The 17,444-nt window shown below is 36.0% G+C and overlaps 1 protein-coding gene across 1 annotated transcript in view; it reads left to right on the top strand.

Moving 5' to 3' along the window:
- Positions 1-2,463: 2,463 nt before the first annotated feature.
- The window catches only part of LOC113472529 (RNA-binding protein 24-like), a 49,150-nt gene continuing 34,169 nt past the window's right edge, over positions 2,464-17,444 (top strand). Inside the window, exon 1 of the mRNA XM_026832311.1 lies at positions 2,464-2,542. Within this exon, the coding sequence (XP_026688112.1) occupies positions 2,537-2,542 (6 nt within the window). The 5' untranslated portion in view covers positions 2,464-2,536. The remainder of the gene's footprint in view (positions 2,543-17,444) is intronic.

Genomic DNA, 17,444 nt, shown 5'->3' on the forward strand with positions numbered 1-17,444 from the left:
TGTATGAGCGTTGAACAAACTACATAATATTCCATGATGTAATTGCAATTTTCATTATGTTCTTTTTCATTTGAAAAATGGGGCCATACATTGTGGTTGTTGAACAAACTACATAATATTCCATGATGTAATTGCAATTTTCATTATGTTCTTTTTCATTTGAAAAATGGGGCCATACATTGTGGTTGTCCGTGGAAGGGGTATTGTTAGGACAAGGATAGGAAGGGCAGGGGAGTCTTGACAAGTGATATTTGTGTTGTGTGGAAACATTTGGAGGTTTTCTTTTGTTTACTGTGACGAAAAACAAATATTGATGTATAATATTGTTAATGGTTGTTATATCAATCACAAGTAATTTCCTGTGTTCTGTGTTTCTACTGCGATGAAGTCGTAGGTATTCTTTATTTTTTTGTAGGTATTGCTGTCAGTAAAACAATTGCCAAAAAGAAACTATGATCACAGCTATATGGCGTTATTGCAGTTTTCTTTGGAACGCCTAATATACGACGGTTTTCATTTGGCTCTTCATTTGATGGTCTGCTACAGTCATTAGCTTCATTCCTATGACCCCTTGTTGTGCTCTTTTGGTCAGTGAAATCTGTTTGTCTGTTCAGGTAAATGTGATGATTTACACTTCCCATCTTAACAATTGCCTCAAAAATGTCTAGTTCGACAGTAAATTTTGACATATAGGATTTTGAGTTTACTATTAGAAACAGATTTTTCCTTGTGCTCTTATTGGGTTGACTTAGCATTTATTGTAGATGGTGCATAGTATTGTTTTGAATCATCTGATGAAACATAAATAAAAAGCAAAAAAAAAAAAAAAATCTTCCGATATATTATCAAGAAACAACATCCAACTTTTTGACACATTCCCTCCCTCTCCCTCACGAAAGGAGTAGCTAGGAGGGATTTCAATAATAAACCGAGTAACTTGTCTCTCTGATGTTAGAATGCAAAGTCAGCACTCAGCAGCCTCTTTTGCCATCAGCAACTTTCAAATGATAACATATGTTACTCCAAGGATTTGAATCAGAAAAAAAAAGTTTTGAAGGAAAGGTTTCTTGGAAGATAATATTCAAAGTTTGGCGTGAATTTTAAAATTGGTTTGAATTTCTGCTGGAAGTTTCATGTTAAAACACTTCCATTTCTCTACCACAACTTTTATTTTTCCTGTTATTTGCTCCTTTTTCTTCTTCCACTAGTTTTGTATTCTTGAAAATAATGTCTCTCAGCCATTTATAATGATTTCCTTTTAGAACGGGGTTTACGAAGTGAAGGTTTTTGGTCGAAGTTTCTAGTTTCGTTTTTCTAATTAGATACCGGATATCTGGACCCAACGAACGTGGTGGCCTTAGGGCAACTTTGGGTCATTTGAAATCAGAGAGGAAACTTGATAAAAGTATCAAACCTCAATATTGTGAGACTTTACATTAAGCAGTCACGTTTGTCAATTGCGAAAGACTCACAATATTCAGAAGAAGTTATGGTATCTCCACTATTAGGTACTCTCAACTACTTAAGTCCTTCCAAAGTTTGTCAATTGCGAAAGACTTACAATATTCAGAGGAAGTTATGGTATCTCCACTATTAGGTACTCTCAACTACTTAAGTCCTTCCAAAGATTGCAATTTCCAGTCATTACCTATATCAAAAACAAAATCCTTCTGTAACAAATAAGTAGCTAATGTCATGTTCTTGTTCTTTGTTTCAGGTAAGTGTAAACAGCAGTCCAGCGTATACGTTAGTTTCACAAATCACAAGGTCGTAAGTGAAAATAAAAAGTAAAATGAACACTTTCATTGGTGGTGTTCGCAAAAGCATGTAATCCCTTAAAGTAAAATGAACACTTTCATTGGTGGTATTCGCAAAAGCATGTAATCCGTCAAGGCTTGAACTAAACTTGCGTTTCAAGAATGGTCCTTACACAGTTTTCATTTTTGTTGCCAAATTTCTCCTCCCAAGTCATTGCCTCAAGAATGGTCCTTACACAGTTTTCATTTTTGTTGCCAAATTTCTCCTCCCAAGTCATTGCCATCAAAATACAAGTAGACCAATGCTTGAAATGCTTCTAATGGCAGAATTTTGAAGCATCATTAGAATTTTGAAAGCATCATTAGCGTCTAGAACGAAGTAGCTCCATTCACTCCCCATTAGTTTTCTAACGAGAAAGAAGTGCGCTCATTTGTTACGGTTTCAAGAATGGTCCTTACACAGTTTTCATTTTTGTTGCCGAATTTCTCCTCCCAAGTCATTGCCATCAAAATACAAGTAGACCAATGCTTGAAATGCTTCTAATGGCAGAATTTTGTTGAAAGCATCATTAGCGTCTAGAACGAAGTAGCTCCATTCACTCCCCATTAGTTTTCTAACGAGAAAGAAGTGCGCTCATTTTGTTGAAAGCATCATTAGCGTCTAGAACGAAGTAGCTCCATTCACTCCCCATTAGTTTTCTAACGAGAAAGAAGTGCGCTCATTTGTTACAATTATTCCGCTCATGTCTTAGAGATCATCATTTTATTTCTTAAGTGCAATGAAGGTAATGAATTCTTATAACCTTTTCATGTTGCTGCACTTAGAACTTCTCTAGTTCCGCCTTGTACATTTGTGCTCAATAACCTCTGCTTTACCCAGGTGCTTTTTTTATGCTCTTTTGCAGCTTCTTTATTCTCAAAGAGAAGGCACATTTAGATAATGTTTTCCATATTTTTAATCCAGTGTCGTCTAAATTGTATTCATTAATATTTCTGATGTACTTCTGTTGGAATAATTCTGTACCTACTTTTTATGATTTCTCTAGTTTTTGTCTCATTTGTATGTAGACAATTTGCTTCCTTGTAATATTTATTCCAATGGAGTTTACGTATATATCAACACCTGTGTTGTCTTAGGACGGAACAGGTCTCATTAGTTTTAAACTTAATTAGACCGAAGAGTAGTTGCTTTTTCATGAGTATCAACACCTGTGTTGTCTTAGGACGGAACAGGTCTCATTAGTTTTAAACTTAATTAGACCGAAGAGTAGTTGCTTTTTCATGAGCAAATGTTCCACAGTTTGTGCAGAATTAAGTGGGTTCATGTCATCCAACAGTTTTATTCTCATTTCTTTGTTTTTCTTGCATTTACTTTTGTCGTTCTTGTCGCCCGGTGTTTGTGTTAATAGTGTCTGCAAAGATAATATGATTATGAGAATATTTTAATTCTATTTATCTTGCTTCAAATTCATTCCGTTTAGTTTCCTATCTTTGTAATGTGTATCACTTGGGGCAAGTTTATTTGTTATTTCTTTTCTTCGCGTCTTTCTTTTTACCTTCCTGAAATCTGTCGAACTCATGTACTTAATTCTGCTAAAATGTTACTCTCATACTTCAATACTACCCTCCTAACCTTTTTGTTCTTCTCCCTGTGTCATGTATTGTTTTGAAAGAGAAAAATAGTGCAAACCCACCAGACCTTATAAATATTGAAAAAAAAAAACCAAACAGAATAATGAGACATACGAGGGAGTAAGGAAGAAAGAAAAAGGGAGAGGGATATAGGTGTGTAGAAAAAGAGGGGAAACAAGACTATTCGTAGCAATGGTAATTTTCTGAAAAGGACTCATGGAAATTTCCTGCCACGTTCGAATTCATTGTCATTTGCTTGCAAAAAAAGTGATTCTGTTCTCAAGTCTTCTAATATGTATAAACAATCTTTCTAACCTTAAACATTGTACGACAAGTCTTCTTTGCTCCAAAGAGGTTTGGACAGAAGAGGTCTTAATGGAAAATGTCTGTATCCTTACTTTCCATCCCTAATATTTTATTTATCCTATTCGTAGCAATGGTGATTTTCTGAAAAGGACTCATGGAAATTTCCTGGCCTGTTCGGATTCATTATCATTTGCTTACAAAAATAATCCGTTCTGTTCTCAAGTCTTCTAATATGTATAAATAATCTTACTAAGACCAGTCTTCTTTGCTCCAAAGAGGTTTGGACAGAAGAGGTCTTAATGGAAAATGTCTGTATCCTTACTTTCCATCCCTAATATTTTATTTTTTGATAAAAAAAGATGATTATTTTTCACCCTTAATAATGCATTTCCCCTCCATACTTACCGATAGTTTTGCATTCTACACTATCCATGCATGTCTTCGGGTTTTCCTTTATCTTGGAAAAATGTCCACGATGAAATATTACTTCAGATTTTACCTTAATTTTCCCGCCAAGTACATAAATATTATCTTGAAAGAGCTTTGTTTCTTGAGAAGAATTTTGCAGGTTCAGGACCCACAATTTTATATTGGGACAGGCAGAACGTAACAAACTAATTTGCCCTAGAAATCTTGATGTACGAAAAGGCCTATAGCACTCAAAAGGAGGAAGGTTCAGCTTAAAATATTCACAACTCCCTCCTATTCTCCTTCCACCTTCCTAGCATATAAATGGAAAATATGTTCCAATGTTACAAAACAAACAGAATAATGAGACATACGAGGGAGTAAGGAAGAAAGAAAAAGGGAGAGGGATATAGGTGTGTAGAAAAAGAGGGGAAACAAGAGAATGGGGACATGGAGAATAAGAAAAAGTGCGAGAGAGAAATCAACTAGATGTACATAGGTATGAGAGAGGAAGAAGAGAAAAGAGCGAAAAAGTTTTCGAGTACCCCAGAGAAAACAACATAAAATAAAATAATGTATTATATTGTATTTTACTATAATACATTATAGCACTAGACTGTTCAGTACTCCAAAGTTGAAAGCCATTATTTGTTTGGGTAAGAGGACTGTGGTTAAGAGCAATCTTGGCTGGGCGACACAAGGATATAATATATTATATCATGAAAGGTGTCTAAAGTCTAAAACACATTACATGTATGTCATACTGCGTTTATCCTAGATTTCCATGACGGGAATAATTCATTCCTCATTCCTCCTAGGGTATCAATTTATGCATTTATAACCACAGAAATTCAGTATTCATACTGCCATAATTACATCTACAATTTCTGCAAATACACTACACAATATTGAATATGAAACCTATGAATTCATCTGCAAACTCAATTCCCCGATCCTATCAACATCTCTCATGGTATTTTATATTATAGCTTTTGTTTTCTGATGCAATGTTTCATCAAATTCCGCATCATGTTTGCTATCATCTCCTTATTGCTTTTTTTCCTTCTCGCTCTATGAAATACCGCTTTATTTTTGTACTACATTATTGGTTGTTTTCCTCACTATCCTATACATTGCATAATCGTTTGAATATCGTTTAACAACGTGTTTTCAGCTGTAAAAGATTAGGTAGGTACTCCTGCTCAGTCACTAGGTCATATGACAGATGACTTGTACCCATAATCGTTTAAATATCGTTTAACAACGTGTTTTCAGCTGTGAAAGATTAGGTAGGTACTCCTGCTCAGTCACTAGGTCATATGACAGATGACTTGTACAGTTCATATTCAATGCATTTAGGGGTAAACCTGCAGAAAGATTTGTGCATCAGTCCAATGAGGTACTTGTTTTGAAGGTTACGTTTAGTTTCTCTATCTAGTTTTCACAAACTCCTCAAAGAAATACCTCCAGGATGAAAGAGAATAATAATAATATGGAACATATAGAAAATGCTTTTTGTGTAATGCGTAGAAAACTGCACAAAGTATCTGTTACAGACAGGTCCGTAAAATACTTTCCGCACTAGCGTACAAGGCAAGGCCACTATAAATCCTCTTGGTTGAATTTGACACCCCGCCTCGGAAAAGAAAATATGAACAGCATACAGGTCATTGACAGCTGAAAATATCGTGCAGGGGGGTAGGAGTGTTTTGGAAACAGTGATAGGGTTTTCAAAAAACTATATTGTGGATACTAGTCAAAAACATTTAACATCTACGGTACCTACGAGTATGTAGCTCATGATGACGGCGGTATGGATCCTGATTTTTCAGAATATCATCCGACATCCGATTGTTTGTGACTTGTCAATTTCAGTTAGTCAAATGTCATCTCATAATACTTACATAACAAAAGCCGTGCAAAGGTTGCGAAAGAATCCGTTATCCTTGAACTTTCCCAATTAGTGTAAATCTGGACATGGAACAAAAAACTAGCGGGCCACTGAACTTTGACATATTTTCTACTGACTAGTGATAGGGTTTTCAAAAAACCATATTGTGGATACTAGTCAAAAACATTTAACATCTAGGTACCTACGAGTATGTAGCTCATGATGACGGCGGTATGGATCCTGATTTTTCAGAATATCGTCCGACATCCGATTGTTTGTGACTTGTCAATTTCAGTCAGTCAAATGTCATCTCATAATACTTACATAACAAAAGCCGTGCAAAGGTTGCGAAAGAATACCTAATCCTTGAACTTTCCCAATTAGTGTATATCTGGACATGGAACAAAAAACTAGCGGGCCACTGAACTTTGACATATTTTCTACTGACAATAATGTGTACACTATCTCCACATTTTATTTCTTTCTCGGGCAAAATATTCATGAGCAAACTCTCAGCTCAAAAGTCATTCAAAAGGAAAATTTTAAAATGCTCTCAAAATACGTCGAGTGTAGTTGCTTTTCTCGAAATATCTACGTTGTAGTTTCGCTCTGTAATTTCATTTTTCGAAATTGTAACATGGGGTTTGTTAGCATTTTTATTATGCAATTGTCTGTGGTCGGTGGATATCTGGAACATTTGTTGCAATCATTCTCGACGTATTAAATGTGTCTGCGGAGACATTTTTCTTAATTTTTCGAATTTAATTACTTATCCCCAGGTTTACAGGTTTATGTTGAACATATACCCTAATGACGTGTTGGTACACATGCATCGAACATGTCTCCATATGATGTTTGTATATGTTGTGTGTACCTCTATGTGAAGAGAAAACTCCCTCACACGTATGTGTACGTATGTAACCTAAATTCATCCATCATTTGAGCGTTACATCCAAGTTGGGAAAGTGTGTCCACATGAGAAATATGTTCCAACTTCAAGCTCTAAATCGACTGTTATTGCTTGAACTTGAAAGTTTGAAACTTCAAGGACAAACATAAAGTACATGAGTCTTTTGTCCACCTAGAAATAATTATTCAAAAGACGAAATGCAATCTTGATAATGAAATTATTTCTCGTGTTCTCAGAATATTTTGTCCCAGGGCTACTGTGTATCTAAAGTCCAGGACAGTTTACCTTTACATTATCAAAATAGGAGGATAGCGTATTCATCTCCTTAGTCAGCAAAAGTGCACTCTAATTTCTACCCTGTTTTTTCAACACCCTGTAACCCTGTGTAATCCGCCGTGGTGTAAAATTTCCTTTCAAGGCGTGAACTGAAATATGGAGGTTTTTAGAAAAATAGTTTACATTATCAAAATAGGAGGGTAGCGTATTCATCTCCTTAGTCAGCAAAAGTGCACTCCAATTTCTACCCTGTTTTTTCAACACCCTGTAACCCTGTGTAATCCGCCGTGGTGTAAAATTTCCTTTCAAGGCGTGAACTGAAATATGATTTACTCTCAAGATAATTAATATTTTCCTATTTGATTACCTTCCCCCATGTGGAAAATGAATGTGCCTAAATAAAGTGTCTGAAATTGTAGTTGTGTAATTGTTGTATGTAGAGTTGCCGGCGTTAAGTAGTGTGCTTTCAGCTTAGAAATGCATTTACATAAGGGAAAGTTTATATGTTCCGTTTGAGTGGGAGTATGTATGTGATGGGTTGCCGGCGTTAAGTAGTGTGCTTTCAGCTTAGAAATGCATTTACATAAGGAAAGTTCATATGTTCCGTTTGAGTGGGAGTATGTATGTGTTAAGTTCAAGTAATGCATCTACTTGGTCTAATTAGAGGACACTGTAAATGTTGCTCAACAGAAGACTTTAATTACCTCTCTCTTGAGGATGTCTACGCGTTAAGTAGTGTGCTTTCAGCTTAGAAATGCATTTACATAAGGGAAAGTTTATATGTTCCGTTTGAGTGGGAGTATGTATGTGATGTGTGAAATTTAAGTAATGCATCTACTTGGTCTAGTTAGAGGACACTGTAAATGTTGCTCAACAGAAGACTTTAATTACCTCTCTCTTGAGGATGTCTAATTTCAAGCTATCTTAATTTTTCTGGAGGAAATTTCTTTGAGTTTGTGTGCTTTTGTGATTATGAAACCTGGTTTATATTGCCCTTCAGATTCCCACCTACTAAGTATGTAGGTATAATAATATCGAAATGTGTTTCTCTCGAGCATTGTACTGTAGATATCTAATAAAGTTATAATAAGTAGGTAACATATTATTAGGACTTTCCTAATGGGCTCTGAAACTTTTTTACTACACTCATACCTACCCAATATTTGAAGTTTTTTAGAACATTTTTCCAGGGCACGTGCAGCTTTAAAACATTTGGAAAGTTGTTCTGTAAATCTAACGACTGTTCAGGTTTCTGGACTTCCACGTTTCAATTTTTATGAACAGAGGAGATAATATATTATTTATTTCTCCATCGAGACATTCCGCTTAATCTGTTATGGCAGTCATGCACCCTCCCCTTGCCTAGGTTTTATTGTTTAGGCCTTAATATCCTCAGGTGTTTCTGACATTTATAGACACTCCCCCCCCCTTGCTTAATCTGTTATGGCAGTCATGCACCCTCCCCTTGCCTAGGTTTTATTGTTTAGGCCTTAATATCCTCAGGTGTTTCTGACATTTATTGATTGTTATAATGGTTTGCACTAATTTCTTTTTCTCATGCTTTTCCTCCTCTCCTTTTTTTTCGAATACAAGTTGTGTTTTTATTGTTTTTCCTACAATGTATTTTTTTCCACCTCCTTCCTCTCTTGTTTCCATAGGCAGGAGGTACTTAGAGGGACATTGTTTCATTATCGAGAGTGGGGGATGCATGTGTTGTGTCTATTGGAAAAAAAGTTTTCCAGGTGATTATGTTCGAACAATGGAGGAAAATCTATCCGCTTCTCTTGTCTATATCTATCGAACTCATCAACATTAGTTCAAATTGACTGTATGTACAAGTATGTAGGTTTTCAATAGCCCCATGTGCTGTTGCTACCCTCTCGGTAACATGTCCAGTGTGCAGTTGTTTTTGTAAATGTCGAAGATCTACAGGAAACATTCCTTTGCATTTTGCATCAGTAGGAAATAATGAAATGCATGTGAAGAAGACTAGCTACAAAACATTCCGTGTAGAAATAGAATGCAAAGTGGAAGCTTTGAAATTCTTCAACTTAAAGTATAATGGGTATTCTTGTTTTCCAACAATCCATGTTGAAATATTTGGAGATAACACAGAGAGGGACCAGGAACAGAGAACCTTCCAATCTGAAATCAGAAGAGAGAATGAGCTCTGATAAAAATCTAGGTCTAAAGAAACCTCCCCTTGACCCCCTACTATCAAAAATAAAAGTAGGGGATAGGGGAAATGTTGGGGGTTAAGGGGAAATTTCTCCTATATTTTGACCATGGGTTTGGAGATTCCTCATATTAGGTAACGTCGTTTGAGAAATAAAGTCAGGAACGAATTTTCCTAGAATATCTGTCAAGAGTGTGTTTTATTTGTTAGAACGGTGCTTTATCATTTTTATTAGATCCGTTTTTCTTCCATTTGGGAGTGCATGATAGAAACTATGATTTTTTCGTACTCAGAAAAGCAAAAATAGTAGGAACCCACACATAGAATTTCTTTTCTCTCTCATCAGATTGGCGAGAGACACTCCTTTCTCAGAAGGGCTGTCTGAAAATTTGTTTGTAAGAAAAAAAAATGACTTGTGATAGTCCTAAATACTGGACTCCACACAGACATTTCGTTAGAAAAAGGCCCTCATTTGAATGCCTAATACTTCTCTAATGGACAAAGGAACCCACACATAGAATTTTCTTTTCTCTCTCATCAGAATGGCGAGAGGCACTCCTTTCTCAGAAGGGCTGTCTGAAAATTTGTTTGTAAGAAAAAATGACGTGTGATAGTCCTAAATACTGGAATCAATACAGACATTTCGTTAGAAAAAGGCCCTCATTTGAATGCCTAATACTTCTCTAATGGACAAGCTGAGGCATTCTCTCCGTTTATTTCTGAGAAGGCTGTCTGGGAATTTTGTTTTAGGAGGAGGAAAAAAATGTTGGAGATGACAGCGGTGGTAGAATTACCGTACCCCGTACCGTCGTAATTATTACACAACATAATCCGAGACTCGCTCTGGGACCAATTTGCCATGTATAAACTTATGAGAATTTATTTTCTCTCAACATGTCCTCCTATCCCTTGCTTACAGCTTGTCCTTAAACACAGGGCCAGGATCTAGGGGTGTCCTACTTAAAACTAAGGGCCTTTTCTTTAGAGTTAACGTTGTGTAAGATGGTGTTTGCACTTGAGTAAGCTAACACTCTTAACCTTACATTGATATATTCCAAATTAAGGTTTTTCGATGTACTCTTCAATTTAATTTCTTAAACAACACCAGCCCTGGGCTTAAGGCTTGAGTAAGGCTTAAGAGTGTTACCTTACATCGATATATTCTAAATTAAGGTTTTTTGATGTACTCTTCAATTTATTTTCTTAAACAACACCAGCTCTGTCAGGAACAAACTCCAGCCCTGTCTTTGTTAACCTCTGAAATCCCTCTTCCTTGAGTTTCTCTTTCCGTTTAATTAATGGTGTTCCCTTAGAACTAAGGGCCTCTTCTTTAGAGTTAACGTTGTGTAATATGGTGTTTGCACTTGAGTAAGGTAACACTCTTAACCTTACATTGATATATTCTAAATTAAGGTTTTTCGATGTACTCTTCAATTTAATTTCTTAAACAACACCAGCCCTGTCAGGAACAAACTCCAGCCCTGTCTTTGTTAACCTCTGAAATCCCTCTTCCTTGAGTTTCTCTTTCCGTTTAATTAATGGTGTTCCTAGCAGTTTTCAGTTATGAAGAGATGAAAATCTGCTCTCTTTGTTTTCCATGGAGAAACCCGAGGGTCCTCTCTCTCTCTCCGCCACGTTTCAAATGTACCGTTGGTGTTTTCCTTCACGGGCATTATCTTTAGGTCAACGAGTGCATCTTTTTTCCATTAAAAATTTTGTCCTCGGAAATCATGCACCTCACCATGCCTTTTCCTTAGTTCCTAATACTTCAGTTGGAATTTATAATGATTGTGAGCATGAATTTGCTTTCAATTTTTAGATGTGTTGAATCTTTCATTATTTATATAATGGTGTTCCTAGCAGTTTTCAGTTATGAAGAGATGAAAATCTGCTCTCTTTGTTTTCCATGGAGAAACCCGAGGGTCCTCTCTCTCTCTCTCTCTCTCTCTCTCCGCCATGTTTCAAATGTACCGTTGGTGTTTTCCTTCACGAGCATTATCTTTAGGTCAACGAGTGCATCTTTTTTCCATTAAAAATTTTGTCCTCGGAAATCATGCACCTCACCATGCCTTTTCCTTAGCTATTCCAAGAAAACCGCAACTTTCATCACCAAAACAATTTCTGAGAAATTATTTACCCTTTCGTAATTTAGCTAAGTGTTTTGTAATACACACTTCGAAAGATACCAAGAACAAACCGCGGATACCGCGAACAAGCCGCGGATACCGCGAACAAACCGCGGATAACGCGAACAAACCGCGGATAACGCGAATAAGCCGCGGATACCGCGAACAAACCGCGGATACCGCGAACAAACCGCGGATACCGCGAACACTATTCAATGGCTGATTTTCCTAATATTCATGGGACAAAATTGGATCGAGATGTTATCCTTTGTCTGCAACTGTGCACCATGTAGACATGAAAGTACTCTGGCATATATATCTTCATGTTACTCTTCCTCTTTGAGTTCTTCTCTTCTTACCATATCATCTTCGGATAGGTTGTTCTATGTTCTTTTCCATCTTACCATTTCCTTTTTGGACCTTACTAGCCAGATTGTTTCCACCTTCATAGATCATACGGAAAGAACCAACTATCTTCAAAGATAAGACTTCGGACCGAGGAGCAGAATGGTGTGAGAATCCTTTTCTTTCACGAGAACAAACATGGAAGGAGGGAACAGAGAATTTATTGTTATAGAAAACTGCACAAAGTATCTGTTACAGACAGGTCCGTGAAATACTTTCCACACTAGCGTACAAGGCAAGGCCACTATAAATCCTCTTGGTTGAATTTGACACCCCGCCTCGGAAAAGAAAATATTATGAACAGCATACAGGTCATTGACAGCTGAAAATATTGTGCAGGGGGGGGGAGTGTTTTGGAAATAGTGATAGGGTTTTCAAAAAAACCATACTGTGGATGCTAGTCAAACATTTAACATCTATGGACCTACGAGTATGTAGCTCATAATGACGGCGGTATGGATCCTGATTTTTCAGAATATCATCCGATTGTTTGTGACTTGTCGTCAATTTCAGTCAGTCAAATGTCATCTCATAATACAAACTTACATAAGAAAAGCCGTGCAAAGGTTACGAAAGAATCCCTTATCCTTGAACTTTCCCAATTAGTGTAAATCTGGACATGGAACAAAAAACTAGCGGGCCACTGAACTTTGACATATTTTCTACTGACCACGGCCTCCATAATTTATATTTCGGACTGAAATTCCCATTAATTTTAATTTCTCCTGTTAGGGTTTACTTTTTCACCCCGAATTTAAGATGTCCAGCACGTAGGAGTAAGTACACATATCTATGTACCTTACACCATACTGGAGCTTTCCAACTTTCAGTTGTTGGAAACTGTTTGGCTATGTAACCGTATTTCATGTACATAATTACCATGCATTTATGTACACTTATGTAAGTATCTATAGGGTGTTTCAAGGCCACCTGCTGAGATGAGATTTCTACAAAATTAGTTGCTTCGTGGATCGTCCGTCATTTTCGAAATTCTTTTTTCCTGTTGGAAACCTATTCTCCATAAAGATCATTGACTATATTATTGTTACTTAAATCTGCCTTTAAAATAGGCATTTGAAACGTTCATAAAGTGTCATTTACTTGCACATTTAATCGAGCAAACATGTTAATTTAAACCCTATCTTGTTTGTCAATAATTAAAATAAATTATTTTATTATTTCTGTCCCTTTAAATTCATCACAACGAATTTTGCTAAATAACATTCTATCAATTCATTACCATTCTTATTTCTTCGTAGGATTATTATCTATCAAAGTAACCCTTTATTATTTTAATACATCGGCAAGGCAAGGGTGCATGCATATTCTTGCAATGTTAACCGCTGTATTTTTCTAAAAAATAGGACTGTCATAAACAAATGGGCTTAAATCTTTTGAACATGTCTTTTTTATTTATTTTTAAAAATGTCCCCGTAATCTTGTTTAATACACACAGGTCATGCATATTCCATAATATATGATGTACGCATTTGTTCCAACCCACACTCTTGTGGGTACGTACTATTTGTAATGCTGTGCTAAATGGCAAATTTTCAAATTATGAGAAAGGAGAATAGAGGAGATAACGAATAATTTTATCTGCGATTTGCATAATTTCTATATTTTAGAAAAGAAGCAGCTAATGCATTGGTACAAATTCGTCTGTTTGTATGCTTAATTTAGTACTTTGTGAATGGCCTTCTGAAAATGCATTTTGCCCCAAGGTCTTTGCCAAACTCCTAATACTTCAGTTGGAATTTATAATGATTGTGAGCATTAATTTGCTTTCAATTTTTAGATGTGTTGAATCTTTCATTATTTATATCTCATGTCCATTGCTTTTCTTATTTTTTTTCTATTCAATGGCTGATTTTCCTGATATTCATGGGACAAAATTGGATCGAGATGTTATCCTTTGTCTGCAACACCATGTAGACATGAAAGTACTCTGGCATATCTTCGTGTTACTCTTCCTCTTTGAGTTCTTCCCTTCTTACCATATCATCTTCGGATTGGTTGTTCTATGCTCTTGTCCATCTTACCATTTCCTTTTTGGACCTTACTAGCCAGATTGTTTCCACTTTCATAGATCATACGGAAAGAACCAACTATCTTCAAAGATAAGACTTCGGACCAAGGAGCAGAATGGTGTGAGAATCCTTTTCTTTCACGAGAACAAACATGGAAGGAGGGAACAGAGAATTTATTGTTGTAGAAAACTGTTCCTACAGCGTACAAACTTACGGTGAGATTTTCCTCAAAATCAAGAGGGATTAAATATCAAACTTCCTATTTTAATATCGTTCGAAACCGCAAAATGTCTTTCCCTCCTTGGAAATTCATGTTGAACCCTTTGCTTAGGCAACAGCAATTACATCACGCATTATTACCAGCTAAAAAAGGGATGTGCTGTTTTCATTTTCAATCCATATTAACAAAATTGTGGTTACGGCCTCCATAATTTATATTTCGGACTGAAATTACCATTAATTTTAATTTCTCTTGTTAGGGTTTAGTTTTGCACCCCGAATATCCAGATGTCCAGCACGTAGAGTAAGTACACATATCTATGTACCTTACCCTTACACCATACTGGAGCTTTCCAACTTTCAGTTGTTGGAAACTGTTTGGCTATGTAACTGTATTCCATGTAGAATATACATAATTACCATGTATGTATGTACACTTTTGGAGGTATCTACAAGGTGTTTCAAGGCCACCTGAGGAGATGAAAATTCTACAGAAGTTGCTTCGTGGATCGTCCGTCATTTTCGAAATTCTTTCTTCCTGTTGGAAACCTATTCTCCATAAAGATCATTGACTATATTATTGTTACTTACATTAAAATGGGCATTTAAAACGTTCATAATGTGTCATTTACATGCACATTTAATCGCGCAAACATGTTAATTTAAATCCTATCTTATTTGTCAATAATTAAAATAAATTATTTTTATTATTTCTGTGGAGATTTGTCCCTTTCAATGAGTCAAAGTGGTTTTTGCGGAATAAATTGACGGAGCAAATAAACAGCTAATTTACTTATGTTTGTGAAATCTGTTACTATGATGATGCATGTGTTGTGTCTATTGGAAAAAAGTTTTCCAGGTGATTATGTTCGAACAATGGAGGAAAATCTATCCGCTTCTCTTGTGTATGATAACTACTTCATCAATATGATTTAATTCGAAATCAGAAATCAAAACTCTTTCATTTCCTACTCATCATAAGTTTTCCTACTCATCATATTTTGAATTTTGGGATTGGCATGTGTACCTCTTGTCTGTTGTCATGTAAGCTGAAGCATGTGGGCTCGAGCCTCTGACCCTTGGATTAAAATAGCCAATCAATATGTCCAGTGTGCAGTTGTTTTTGTAAATGTCGAAGATCTGCAGGAAACATTCCTTTGCATTAGTTGGAAATAATGAAATGCATGTGAAGAAGACTAGCTACAAAACATTCCGTGTAGAAATAGAATGCAAAGTGGAAGCTTTGAAATTCTTCACGAGATACTTGTTCAAGTTCTCTAACTTGCGCCAAGTTCTTTTTGAAACAAAAAAAGAGTCGAAACTATTTTAGCTCTAATGAAGAAACAGTTTGGGGAAAAATGAAGTGGAGTCGGCAGGCGGGTTTATTAAAGTTAGTGCTTGTTGTCATACGCTGGTGGTGGCGGTGGAAGTTGAAAAGTTTAAGTGTGTTATGACAGAAATTAAAAACTTTTCTAGTCAAGTACACATACGTGTATTCATTCAAGTTTAAATATTGTGTTTATTTTTCAAAATATTTTGACGAACTCTGTTTGCCAAGAAATGGAGTCATTTGATTATACCTGTAGTGTCAGTATCGACCTGAACATTGCCTCCACAGTGCATGACTCAATTTATAAGGAAGGAATACCTATAGGAAGGTAGTATTAGGTAACGTCGTTTGAGAAATAAAGTCAGGAACGAATTTTCCTAGAATATCTGTCAAGAGTGTGTTTTATTTGTTAGAACGGTGCTTTATCATTTTTATTAGATCCGTTTTTCTTCCATTTGGGAGTGCATGATAGAAACTATGATTTTTTCGTACTCAGAAAAGCAAAAATAGTAGGAACCCACACATAGAATTTCTTTTCTCTCTCATCAGATTGGCGAGAGACACTCCTTTCTCGGAAGGGCTGTTCGAAAATTTGTTTGTAAGAAAAAAAAATGACGTGTGATAGTCCTAAATACTGGACTCCACACAGACATTTCGTTAGAAAAAGGCCCTCATTTGAATGCCTAATACTTCTCTAATGGACAAATAACAACAAAGCTAAACAAAATCATCAAGATTAGGAATATCACAAGAGGAACCTCACATAGATTCGGATGAATGGCTTACGATAGCACACAGCCATCCTTTGGGTCCAGAGTTAAATGACTCAGAAAATTAGGATATAATCTTGTATTCCCTGTGAAATATGGCTTCGTACTTGTGGATATCATTTCAAACAAATCTTCTTGACTAGTTTTGTTACTACTGATGGCAGTCAGTGATAAGTTGTTAGGATAGAATCTTGTATTCCCTATGAAATATGGCTTCGTACTTGTGGATATCATTTCAAACAAATCTTCTTGACTAGTTTTGTTACTACTGATGGCAGTCAGTGATAAGTTCTTTTCCCCATAAATAAACTCACAGTCACACATACTGCAGCTCTCTTCTGAGACGACCGAATCGGGGGACTCCCGTTTTTTATCGCTCCTTTCGGAATTGCTTCAGAGAGCAAATCAGCAAATATTATAATGGCAATATTTGAGTTCAATCAGGTGAGAGAGCGCTATAAATGGAAGCAAGGGCAAATAAATGCTACTATAGCATTACAAGAAATCAATAGGGGTTTTTCGAAAAAATAAAAATGTTCTACTCCTCGATTGTGTGTGTATGTGTGTGTTTTTCCAGTAATGAGCTGAAATTCAGTGAGCTAAATGAACTGTGAACAGATATGGAAAGTCTAATCATATTTAGGAGAACGTATTGTGTAGAACCTCTTCAGACCCAGAAAATTTCGACAGCCTTTTTTTTAGCCTCCAATTGAATTTGTTTTTCCTTGGTGTCTGTCTCTAAGGCCTAATTATAAGAGTGTCAACTTCTTACTAATATTTTCCCTGTTTTGTCTTTTGTTACAGGTAAGTGATCAGATATTTCTAAGTCATAATGCGTAATATTTATCTTCAAGACATGAAGGAAAAAATGCAGCCTTTTTTTAGCTTCCCATTGAATTTGTTGTTCCTTGGTGTCTGTCTCTAAGGCCTAATTATAAGAGTGTCAACTTCTTACTAATATTTTCTCTGTTTTGTCTTTTGTTACAGGTAAGTGATCAGATATCTATAAGTCATAATGCGTAATATTTATCTTCAAGACATGAAGGAAAAAATTAGTACTACATTCGTAAGTTAAGCAAGTGCCACCAATAGTTCCTATAAATTTCTACCATTCTGTATCAAAAAGACGACTTGTACATATCTTCTCATCGAATTTAAATGTATATGTTTATTTAACATAAAAACGTGCTGCTCACAATATCGAGTAT

This window comes from Diaphorina citri, unplaced genomic scaffold, assembly GCF_000475195.1.
Source record: "Diaphorina citri unplaced genomic scaffold, Diaci psyllid genome assembly version 1.1 scaffold76, whole genome shotgun sequence".
Taxonomy (NCBI): Eukaryota; Metazoa; Arthropoda; class Insecta; order Hemiptera; family Psyllidae; genus Diaphorina; species Diaphorina citri.